The following is a 12,251-nucleotide window of genomic DNA, read 5'->3' as shown; positions in this document are numbered from 1 at the left end:
AGTGAAATGCAGTTTTTAGGTTTACAATTTGATGAGTTGTGATAACTGTATAAGCTGTATATGCAGGGCTCTTGACAAGAATAGAGAACATTTCCATCAGCCCAGAGACTCTCCTTATACAGCTTTACCATGACTCTGCACTCCTTTGGCAACCACTATTCTGATTTCTATTATCATAAATCACTTTTTTCTTCAACTTTATATAAATGTTCTTTTAGATTGTGCAGTTTTTACAGTCGACAACTCTAAACTTCTTAACATAGTTTACAAGACATGTGTGATAAGCGTTTACCATTCTCTTTAGACCCACTTTTCTACATGCTTTCTCTTTTACTGTATTTTCCAAGCATATTTAATCTGTTGGGTTCCTGGACCCAATTCCAACGACCCCTTTCTTGTGCTTCAGATGACAGTTGCAAGTCCAGGCTGTTACTTGTACTTCTAACCTACTGGTTGTAAACCAGAGGTTCGCAGGGCACCCCCCCTCCTTGGGAACAATTAATTTGCTAGAGAAGCTCACAGAACTCAGAGAAGCATCTTACTAGAACATCTGTTTATTACAGTGATACACTCAGGAACAGCCGGGTGGAAGAGATGCACAGAGCAGGTCTGGAAAAGAGCGCAGTGCTTCCAAGCCTTTTCGGAGCTCAGCATTCTCCCTAGATCTCCACGTGCTACCAATCTGGAAGAAATCTGAATCCAGTCCTTCTATGTTATTATCAAGGTTTCATTACATAGGCATGGATGATTAAATCACTGGCGACTGGCAACTGATTCAAGCTCTAGCCCCTCTCCCCAAAGGTCTGGCGGGTGGGAAGGAGAGGTAGGACTGAAAGTTCCTACCCTCTAATTACCAGTTGGGTCTCCTGGCAACCAGCCCCCATCTTTAAGTTACCTAGGGGCTTTTCAAAAAGTCACCTTATTTATATTACAAAAGGCACCTTTACAGCTCTCTTCACTTAGGAAATACCAAGAGTTTTAGGAGCTCTGGCCAGAAACAGGTAAGATGATCAAATATATAGATAGATAGATAGATAGATAGATAGATGATAGATAGATAGATAGATAGATAGATAGATAGATAGATATCTTATTGTAAATCATAATATCACACTTAACTTCTACCTATTCAAAAAAATGTTCTCTTTCTTTTCAGGCTTTGGAGATGTTTGCTGTATCCATGTATGATTCTCCCAGATTATAACCCCTTCTTCACTGAATCTCCACCATATCTTACTTCTGTGTTAGATCTCAACTAACACGGCCCTTCCCACTGAGGCCGCCCATGATCTCTGTGGGCTCCTAAATCATCAACTATTTGCCTTGTCGTTGCATTTCTCAGATCCTATGGAGATTGCATATTTAATTGCCTGTAACTCTGTCCTCTCCTCCACCTAAAAGTAGGTGTCAGATAATAATACAGAGTACAGATAATAACAACCAATTGGACCAAGTCTGTACTGTTTCTTATTTATCACCTGTTTCGTATATGCTTCACACACACACACACACACACACACACACACAGTCTGCTCATTTTACTCAAAGAGAAACCATTTGGCTTACTGTACTTCATTCTAAATACTTATCACTCATCTAATTCCATTAAATGGCTTTTAATTATCATAACGCTTTCTTCTACCAGATTTTCCTTATATGGATATGATATAATTTCCAATCTTTCACTAATTTCAGAATACTAGCTTACTACAGAGACATCTATCCTCAAGAAGTCCATTCCAAAACAATCACATATAATAAATTGCCATCTGCCTCAGCACATCAAATGACTTTCATCTTCACACAATTCCTTAAAGGCCCCCTCTTGCACCAGATCTTAGATGGATAAAAAGGCAGCTTCTAGTTTTTGGCTTCTAAGAAGAAAAACAGACTATGTGGAGATATGGATGATACTTAATTCAATTTAACACTCACATTTACATGCTTAAATATACAGTAAGAACTGTATTCTGTTTTGTATTCATGTTATTGTTTTCATTTTATAGTCTTCTTTTATACAATGAGTATATTGCTACACGTAAATCAAATTTCTAAAAATCAAATTCCTTAAATTTCCTAAAGAAAATTATCTTAAAGGAAACAAATTCTCTAGTAACAGATATTTAACTCTCCTAAAAGTTGTTCAAAGCAAGATCTTGGTATTTCCTTAAACAAGTCATATTCTGCAATACTGTTTAGTGTTTCAATGTTTAATGGTTGCTTTTTGAGACTTTCACATTATAGTTGGACATTTACTTAACCTCTGATTTATTACTTAAAAAATCCAAATGGATTAGGCTATCCTCTAATCTGCCTCTTTATCTTTCCCATAATATAGGGACAATATTACCTGCCTTTTTGGATATAATGTAAGGACGTGACCCACAGTATATGTTCAAGAAAAGCAGCTATTACTCTAGTCACCCCTTTCTTCTCAAAATGAACAGATTTCTTCTCCTTCAGCCTCTACTGAGTTTCCATCACTGAGGCTCTGTCTCCTGAGTTGCATCAGGGTCTATCATTTTCTGACATACAATGAACCTGCTAAAAATAGCTATACCCGAGAGAAAACATGTTCATTCTGCTTTTCTATTAGAAGGTAAAATCTAATCTTCAATGTTTTGAAGGAAATGGGCATCAACTGTGCCATTTCTGATAAAAGTGTAATAATACAGACCAATCTGTTTCAAAGTCACTAAATCCTAAAGCCTCATTACCTATAGATAACATTTGAATCAGGCCATGCTGGTGAAACCGGTTCTCAGTTTCTGACCACATGTGAACTCTACTCAACTCCCAAATTTTAAGCAAAACTGACACTCCCTCAAGACACAAGAGAGGACCTATGGTTGTTCTTCCTTCCTAGAAGAATTTGGCAAATGTAAGCAGTTCTCTTAAAAAAAAAACATGGAAAGAAAAAGTCTCAGCAAATCACACAAAGTTCTCCAATCCCTCTTTTGGATCCAAAAAAAGAAAAAAAAGTGTTCTCCTGCTCTTCACCATCTCACCACTAAACTCCCTCAGAAACAACAGTCGATGCAAGACACTGAAAATGTAGGCTCCCTCGATAATCCTGAACCCAATTCTGTACTAAGGTAAATTTCCCCATTTATAAATGTATTTGCCTTTTATATACTATACTTATTTAAAGACGCTGTGGAAGAATTCATCCAATACTTGCATTCAGGAACATATTTCAGAAGTGAATGATGACCACCACGCTGATCTCCTCAAAGTACTTTGCATGTTAATATCTGACCTTCCTGCAAAGCTTGCCTGAAGCAGTGTCTCTCCTACGGGAGAGAGGATACTGTAACCAGTACACCTGCCTCTGGGTAAGAAAGCCTGGGTTTCAGCTTTATAATTTATTTGCTGTGTGATCTGAGATAAATTAACTTCTCTAATTCTTAATTTTTCTCATTTGTAAGATAGGGTAATGCTAGTAACTATCTCATAGGATTGGCGAGTGGATGCGTTGTGGTAGGCGTATCAGCATCCAGTACACTGCGTGACAAAGAGTATCTCCTCACCAATGTTGACAAAGTGACCCTGAGAATGAAGATCTACAATCACCGTGACCTCCTCGGAATCTCTGTGACACCAGCAGTCTGTAAACCCCAGCAGCTCTTACCATGCACTGTTATTTATATCTTATGTATACTGTTAAAAACTAATAAATTAAACATCTGATACCTCTTCATATACCAATAACACATACTGAGGACCGGTGTTACCAACTCACATTCAAGGGCACGTGCGATCACATAGTCAAGGGTCATTGAGTCCTTGCCCCACAGGACTCATCCCCCAAACTGTAGCTAAACTATAAGTGCATCTATAGTAAAGGACTGAAAACTTTGTCATTCAGGTGTTCTTGAATGTTTATTATCTCTCTCTACTGCAAAAATTTTTTGGAAGTAGTGCTCCTGAGGGTAAGGTAAGCAATGGAGGACACGCTACAAATGATTTGCTTCCCAAAACAGTTAAAAATAATTGTGCAACAAGATACTTGGCTGTGACCTCTCAACTTTTTGACAAATAAAACATGCAATTATTTCAGAACTCTCCACTGGAGAAAATGAAGAAGTCATATAACATGGGTATCTGCTAACATTCCTTTGGAAGATCAGCTATTAACCAGTACTCTATTATTTTTAAAAAATATATATTTCTATATCATACTTATTTTATTGAAATTCACCATTTAAAGAAACCAACTGGTGTCAGGATATAATTCCGATTAAGCTACATTTCTTATAATCTGTATTCAGACAAGAAAAGGGATCAAATCAAATGCTCAAACAAATAAGGACATAGGAAAGGCTGGTGACACTAGAGAGTCATCTCCAAGGGTTTCTAAAAACCATCTCTAAAACTTCCCTCCTTCTACAGCTGCCATGGGAACACAGAGCTCCAATCTAGATTGTATACTTAATAGAAACCAAAAATTTTGATCAGATATTGTGTCCATTATCCAGATGGATTTATCCTGGTCATGCTCATTCTTACATAATGAAATATTAATGTACAAGACTGAACCTGCCTTCAAAAGAAAATCTTATAAAGAAATAAATTAAAACACAAATGAATGGAGACTGGATATTATATATAAAATAAACATAGAAGACTTTGCGGAAGGGGGCAGGAAGAAGGCAGGCTGGCTGGGTACCATGTGACTCAGGCAATGGTTTTGCTAGTTTTTCTTGTGTTTCATATATGCCAAAGTGGGAGCTGGAAAGGTTGGAAACCCAGGAACATCAACAGAAGGAGACCAAAAAAAGGCTCAAGCAAAGCCTGCTCTCTCCGGCCACAGGACTAGAAAGAGGGCAACCTTGCAAGACAGAAAACTTTTAGACAACAAACATCCTTCCCCAGCCAAACAACACAGAGTACAAAACCAAACCCAAAAACCGGTGTCTCACGCTCACCTCCATCAAGAAAAATTAAATGGGGAGCCTGGGCGTCCAGCCTCTCTCCACTGTGAAGGGGCACCCCTTCCCTCTGGGGGGAGGCAGGGGGACTGAATAGGCAACAGCGCTTCCATACCACCGGCAGTGGGGACAGAGGCCACGTGGAGACCCGGATGTCCACCCTCAGGAGCAGGACCAATGCATCCTCTCCCCTCCAAGCCAGGGGGTGTCAGAGAATCTTTCACTCCTGCTGGAACTCCTCCCCACCCCTCTCGGTGTCACTAAAGACCACACAGGAACAGCAACAAGGGGCCCCTCCCTCCCTCCCCTAGGCGCCTGGGGGAGCCTGGACTCTCCCTGCCCCAGAAGCATCCAGGCAGGCAGCACCCCCTCCCTCTGCTGGCCTGCTGTCAGAGGTGGCCTGCCTATGACAATAGCATTTAAAGGCGTGACATGGTCATACTCTGATCTTGAATGAACCACTCTGACAGGGTGTATGTGTTGGGGTGGGGAGGAGAGAGAGGGAGGATGGTGAGCACTGGTAATAGAGACAGAAGAGAAAAACCAACAGTGTGTAGTGCTTGTAAACCAAGGGAGAAGCCAAGAAATTGGGAGAAGAACAATAGTGGAAAGTGCAGCCAAGCACCCTGATGAGAGGTCAGACACATTTTACTGGATTTGGCAATTAGATGATTCTCACAGGAGCCTCTGGTTTCAAGACAATGATGAGGACTGCAGCGAGATGGAGGACCTGTGGAAGGTAAACTGAGAAAGTGAGCAGCTGTATGGACTCATGGCATCAGAAACTTGAAGGAAACAAAGGAGAAAAATTGTCAAGAGAGGTTATTTTTATTACTTTCAGCAAGTGAAACAAGTATTCTATTTTTTTTAAGTGATTCCGATTGACTCATGTTTACAGGCTGCTCCAAGGAAAGCTGGGGAGGAAGACGTTGGAACTACTGAAGAAAGGATACAATAATAGGCCAGACCTGGAGGGGATGATGGGTGCTGGGATTAAGGATGCTGTGAACAAGTCAGCCTTGAACAAAACAATTAATTTCACCCTCTGGGAATGAAAGGACTATGGAATTTTTTAAGTGGTAGGAGGCTGAAGAACTTCGGAAGACAGAGATCCACTTCCCTTGATGAAAAGAAGGATGAAGCCAGCTGCCCAGAGTGACGGACATGTGGCCTGATGAGGAGGCCAAGCAGGTGTGGAATGAGCCTCGAGAGACCCAGGTCCTGGGCTAACCAGGCTCAAGTCAGACACGGGCAAGTGACCGACTACTGACAGAGGGAACACGATATTTTAAAATCTCTCGTTGGAATCATCTTTTATAAGATTGATAATTTATTTCATAATTTGGTGTATGAGTTCAAATTTCACTCAGCAGTGATTCAGAGAGTTAAGTCAGTGCTCATTTTATTACAAAATCAAGCTTCAAGTTGAGGTCAAGTCCACAATGCCATTAAAACATTAAGGAAAGTCTTAAAAGCATCATCTTATATTTGTAGAATTTCTGCTTATGTTCTTGTTTTAGTTGTACAAAAATTCCTATTTTAAAATACAGCTTACATAGTCACAAACAGCATTTTTTAACTTTAAAAGAACCCTGGCTGGTGGATATTTGTTTTGCTGTTTTACAGGTGAAGAAACTGAGAATCAGAAAGGAAATAAATGAGATATCCTTTATTTCACAGTCGGCAGGGGTGTCAACACTCCATCCCAAGTGTTTTGTTTGCTAAAGCAGAATTTCTCCACTATATGATAAATGTGTTTTAACTGCAGATCAAAGATACCTTTAACTTAGTTTTAGGGTTTTTTTTTGCCAATTTTTGTTTTTATTTAAGAAACATAAGATTATCCCAAATTTATTGGGAGAGAAAAGAGATTACATCAATCAAAGGAAAAGTCACATGAATACTATTTTTTATCAGAAGTTGGTTTTAGACATTATACCAATACCTTTCTTTAACTTAAGAACTCACCATGTTTTATGGAAAATATTTCAAGGAATACATTCTGAGTTTAAAAATGATCCTTACTGAAAATTTAATTGTAGTTAAATCACTACAGTCAGCATTTGTGATAAATTATTAATCCATGTTCCTCTCATTCATCCACACCTGCAAACAGGCCAATCCTAGATGGAAGGGCAAGCTTTTCACCAAAATTTGAAAAAAGCACCCAGAGTTTTTTAAAAATCCCTTGAACTGTTGGGATATTTGGCAATATTTGACTTCATCATATGATCAGTCAATCAAAACAATGATGAATCTACCAATATTTGTGAAGAATTCAGGTTAGGAAAACTTGCCAGCCAGAGAACCCAAAACACTCTCAATTGGACAAGAATTTATTAATCCTCTTAAAGGTATGGAATCGTCATAAGTGAATCTATAAATTTGAACAGCTCTATATCAGCAGACAGGCATGCTTTACTGCAAACAAGAATATTTCCATGCATATACATTTTTAGCTCCCAAGCCTTGAGAATGGTTCAGTAAACGTAAAAACATAAATCTGTCCCCAGTGCCCAAAATAATGTTTATGCTTCAAATTGCATTATAATGCAATAAATGTATTATTAATCATTAAACTAAGAAAGAATGAAAAAAGTTTCCAAAATATTCAGCCACTGATTTTGGTATTCTGAATACACAAACACCACTCCTGTGCATCAGCAGTAGTCCCAGACTTCATTAGAATTACAAAGAAATCTAGTCCGACTCCTCAATTTGAGAGACAAGGAAACTGGCCCAGGCAAGGGAAATTTACCAAGATTCAGTTTAGGCAAAAGTGGAATTAAAATCCAGGTATCTGGATTCACAGTTTAGTGCACTTCCCAGCAGTATCACAGATATAAATAACCTCGTCTAATTTCATCTGGCAAGCAAATTCAGAGGCTGAGTGGAACTTCAAGGATCATGCTGAATTTGCTGTTTTATCATACTCCAAAGCACCTTCCATACAAATAGGTAATTAAACAATATTATAATCACAGAAGAAAATTATTTTAACTACTTAAACATATTATACTCTTCAAACCACAGTATTCAAGATTTTTCTAAGTAACAACACAATACATAAAATGTTTGGGCTCTTCCTTTAACTTTCTCAGAATCATTCCTACTGAAAGTACACAGCAGGAACAAGTGAAATAACAAACTACAACAAAAATAACAAAATAACCAACAAACTAGCACTTTTAACCCTATGGCCTTCAATTCTAAGTGAAGTAGTCACAATTGAGCACTGATTTGCATCTACCACCAATCAAAAAAGCAAAATAAATCACTGTGAAAGCTCATTGGTTTATATCACTGCCCTTGTATGTATTAGCTTCCAGAAAATCATTCCGAAGAACTGAAGCATCTGGATCATTTTTATTACTCACTCAGTCTTGAGACGGTCTGCACAGTGCTGGCTGAAATGTACTTCACTGAGCACCTTCTTTCCAAATGAACATCTGTGTCAGGTTTATTTATAGCTGCTGCCTTCAATCAGTACATTTCCAGGGGTGAGAAATAAAATTATCTCAACAACACTCTCCTATAGAGATCCGAAACAAGACTTAAGAATCTAGGCAGATGGTCTTTGAAAAGATAATGAAAGATCTATAATGTAAAATGTATGTTAAGGTTTATTAGAGATTCAAAAGGACACTCTTCAATAAGCACATATAAAGAGCCTCAGGTACAATTAGAGAATTTAAGTCTTGTGTCTCTTTTGGCCTATCTCTTTATATACTCAAGATTATTATCATCACCTCCTCCATCCTCTTTTCCTCATTATGATTCCTCTGAAATTTGGACACCTCTCTCTGTTTCTTACTTAGATGTTTTTCTCTCTATTTAGGAGCTTTTTCCTCCTAATTCTTTACAAAAGCAGAACATGCTTCCCCCTACTGGGAAAAAATTAAATTACAAAGTACATAGGAACATGTTCCTAAGTATCAAGAAACAAAGTTCCTGAGGAAAAAAAAAATGTTAAGGAACCAGGTGCACAGCCTTCTCTGACTGTTTTACCAGCTGCAGAAATACTTGCACTATCTATTTAGGGCTCCTCACACGCATTGCTGTAGTTTGGCAGTTTTCAGTACACTAACTCTCATTAATGACTGATGAATTAATCAAGTCTGCTGTCCCCAAAAGAAGTCCAATTAGCAGGTCTGAGAAAATGATCAATTTGTAACTTTTTTCCATTTTAAAGCATTATCAGCTAAATGAAGGCACTTCTGGAAAATATATTGAAGTAAATGATTTAAGAAGACTTTTAACCGCATTTTTAATCATTTTGAACAATCTTAATCATTTATTTACCCAGTAATTTACAATATTCCTATTATTTTTATGTAGTTATCTTTATTTTTTAATAGAGTAGAGGGAGAGTTTAATTTTTTAATTGACTTTCATTTTCAACTTCAGGTTCTATTTTTTTTTTTTTTTCATTCAGTAACCAAGAAAGTAGTAAGCATGATTGCATTTTCTGTCCTAAATCCTCTATAAAACCAACTTGTTCCCTGAAAAACAGTTTAGTTGTTTCACACATTCAATATTTCAATTATAAAGCTTTTCTTAATTACTTAGTATACAAAATAGAAAAACACCTGACACTTTATTTTTGTAAATAATAATCCATCAATAAAACATTTAAATAAACCTAATGACTATTTGACTCATACATGGAGGATTAGAATTTTTCCTTCCATGTACAACTAAATCTCGAAAAAGAAAACATTTCCTTTAATGCTTAAGGGCTGAGGAAGAGAAAGTTGTTACTTTCAGTTTTACTATAGGTAAGTTCATAAGAACCTAAGCTACAAAACTGCATTGTAGTCAATTTGATGATGAAGCAGTTTATTATTAATGAGGCATTCATCAAGAAAAAAAAAATCTAGAGTTGTTTTAAAAAAGACAGGTGTAGACTGCTACAGATATCTTGAGTACCTTTAGCAGTTAGACAGCATTATTTCAAGATAAATGAAGTAATTTGGTTAATACTTCTGTCATACAAAAGTTCATGTTCGTGTGTGTGTGTGTGTGTGTGTGTGTGTGTGTGTGTGTTTAAACGACCTTTCAAAAGAACGCAAAAGACAAGACATTTCTGTTCCTCTGGGAATGAAATCTCTTTTAACATTACAGGTACACAAAAGAAAATGCACACTTGGTAAAACAGTTGATCAATTGTGGAGTGTTCCCAGGGATCAGCATCTCCCAGAGCACGCAATCATCACACTTCAAATAAACTGATAAGCACTTTAGCCTCTTCCACGTTCACAAACATAAAAGAACACGCAGAATTTAATCTAGGTTAATTCTAAGACTTTCCATAGGAAAGACTGTAATTAGACTAAAGAACATCAAAATCGCTTACCAAGCAGAAGAAAGAAAAAGAACAAAAAAGAAAGAAAAGGAAAGAAAGAAAGAAAGAAAAAGAAAGAAAGAAAGAAAGAGAAAGAAAGAAAAAGAACAAAAGAAAATGAAATGCTGATTTGTAGCTAAGAAGCTCTTAAAACACTACATTGATCACCATTCACTCGAAATTGATTTCCCTTCCCTCGGCAGAGTGAAAATATCCCAGTGGACCGCGTAGCTCCTCACGTCTCTCCATCAAAGATCCTAACCGGGCACGTCTCCATCGCCACAGAGCTCGCAGCTCCGGGCTCCCCAAATTCAGCTGCGGAGGGAAAGAGGGAGCATCCGCCGCCCGGGGACCTGCTCTGTCCGCAGCTCTGGGTCGAGCACCGTAGGGGACAGTCTCCGCGAAGGAGACGGGCGTCCTCCCCAACTCCGCTCCCCGAACCCCGCTGCGGTGACAGGGGCCAGCTGTCTGTGTCCACCTGGGGAGCAAGTCCTACCTTCGGCTAGCAGGCGCGAGGCGTGCACAAAAGATGGATCCAGGCTATCTTTTTCTGCCATCAGCTCAGGCAAGTATTTCTCCTCTTCCATAGCGCGGACTTCGTACCGACCCCGGCCAGGCGCAGGGCTCCGCGCGCTCGGACGCAGGTCGCCGGCAGCCCTGCTCGCCCGCCGCCCGCCGCCCGCCGCCCGCCGCCCGCCGCCCGCCGCCCGCCGCCCGCCTCCCGCCTCCCTCCGCCGCGGCCCGGGGTCTGGTGCCCTCTCCGGTCCCGCGCCGCGCCCGCCCCCGCCGTCGGGCTGCGCGGCCCCGCGCCTCCCGACCCGTACTGCCTCAATCCCTCGCTCGCGCCCAGCCCGGCTCGAACTAGCAGCCTGAACTGGAGAGGCGGGCGCAGGGCGCGTCCCGCCTCTGCCCAACGCTGATTGGAGAGGGTGCCGCGAGAGGCGGGACCCCGCGAGACCGCGGGCCCTCACTGGACCTCGCCGCAAGTCGGGTCGCCTGAGTGGCAGGAGGCAGCAAGAGAGGGGAGGGGAGCGCGGAAGGTGCAAGCGCTTTCTTCTCGCAGCCAGAGCCCTCCCTGGTTATTAGGCATGCCCAGTTGTGTGGAGCCCTCCTTGTCTTCTGCTGAGGTGCCGAGAGAGAGCGGGAAAATCACCGGTTGAACAGAGAAGCTAGGGTCCAAGACGGGAGGGCAGATGGGGGTGAGGAGGGCGCGCGGAGGGGACGGGAGAGCACAGGGGAAAGCCTCGGGAAGGTAGATGGGACTTTACCTGCGTCGCTAAGGCACAGGTGTCTCCTCTCCGTCCTGCAGCTCAGACGCACTCCAGTGTGCAGGAATCAGCTGTGCATCCGGCCTGGAAATATAATGAAGACTGCATGTGATCGGCGGCTGGTATTTCCAATGAGCCTGACCTACATCGCAGGGACGCGGTAGAATGTTCATTGATAAACAAATAAAGCGGCTCCCGGGCTGTATTGTTGCACAGCAACACGCCTCCCCTGTACAATCATTGGGGTATTGACGTAGTTCTGGTTGTCCTCCATCCATGCCTCCTCCCCCAATCCCTATCTATGGGAGGGATTCTGGGAGGGGGCTGAATTTTAAAACTAAAAAGCAACATAATCAATAAGTTTGTGAAGGAATTAGGAAAACATGTGGAAGAAGGAAGAGACTAGGAAACAGGCAACTACGGTTGCTCCAATTTCCCCCTTTCTCCTTTATTTAGGATGTAACATTCTCTTTCACCAGGTGTTGCTGCTGGGCTACTTTGTATCTATTCCACTTCTGTTTTAAAGGAGAGTTAAACCCTCCGGTATCACCAACACTGCCCATCCTTCTTTTACAAATGGGGCATGAAAATGCAGCTTCCGTGCTTCAGATACTACAGAACAATCTTTCTACCGTCTCTCTTCATAAACAATCATTTTCCAATTCACCTCTCCCCCACCATTTTTGTTTGTGGAAAAAATGGAGGCTA

At 40.7% G+C, this 12,251-nt stretch overlaps 1 protein-coding gene across 1 annotated transcript in view; it reads right to left on the bottom strand.

Annotated features, from left to right (window-relative positions):
• The window catches only part of KHDRBS2 (KH RNA binding domain containing, signal transduction associated 2), a 721,197-nt gene extending 710,252 nt beyond the window's left edge, over nt 1–10,945 (bottom strand). The window contains exon 1 of the mRNA XM_036870525.1: nt 10,772–10,945. Within this exon, the coding sequence (XP_036726420.1) occupies nt 10,772–10,862 (91 nt within the window). The 5' untranslated portion in view covers nt 10,863–10,945. The remainder of the gene's footprint in view (nt 1–10,771) is intronic.
• Between the last annotated feature and the right edge of the window lie 1,306 nt (nt 10,946–12,251).

This window comes from Balaenoptera musculus, chromosome 11 (genome assembly GCF_009873245.2).
Source record: "Balaenoptera musculus isolate JJ_BM4_2016_0621 chromosome 11, mBalMus1.pri.v3, whole genome shotgun sequence".
NCBI classification, from domain to species: Eukaryota; Metazoa; Chordata; class Mammalia; order Artiodactyla; family Balaenopteridae; genus Balaenoptera; species Balaenoptera musculus.
The sequence above is the reverse complement of the archived record's forward strand: the minus strand, read 5'-3'. Positions and strand labels throughout refer to the sequence as shown.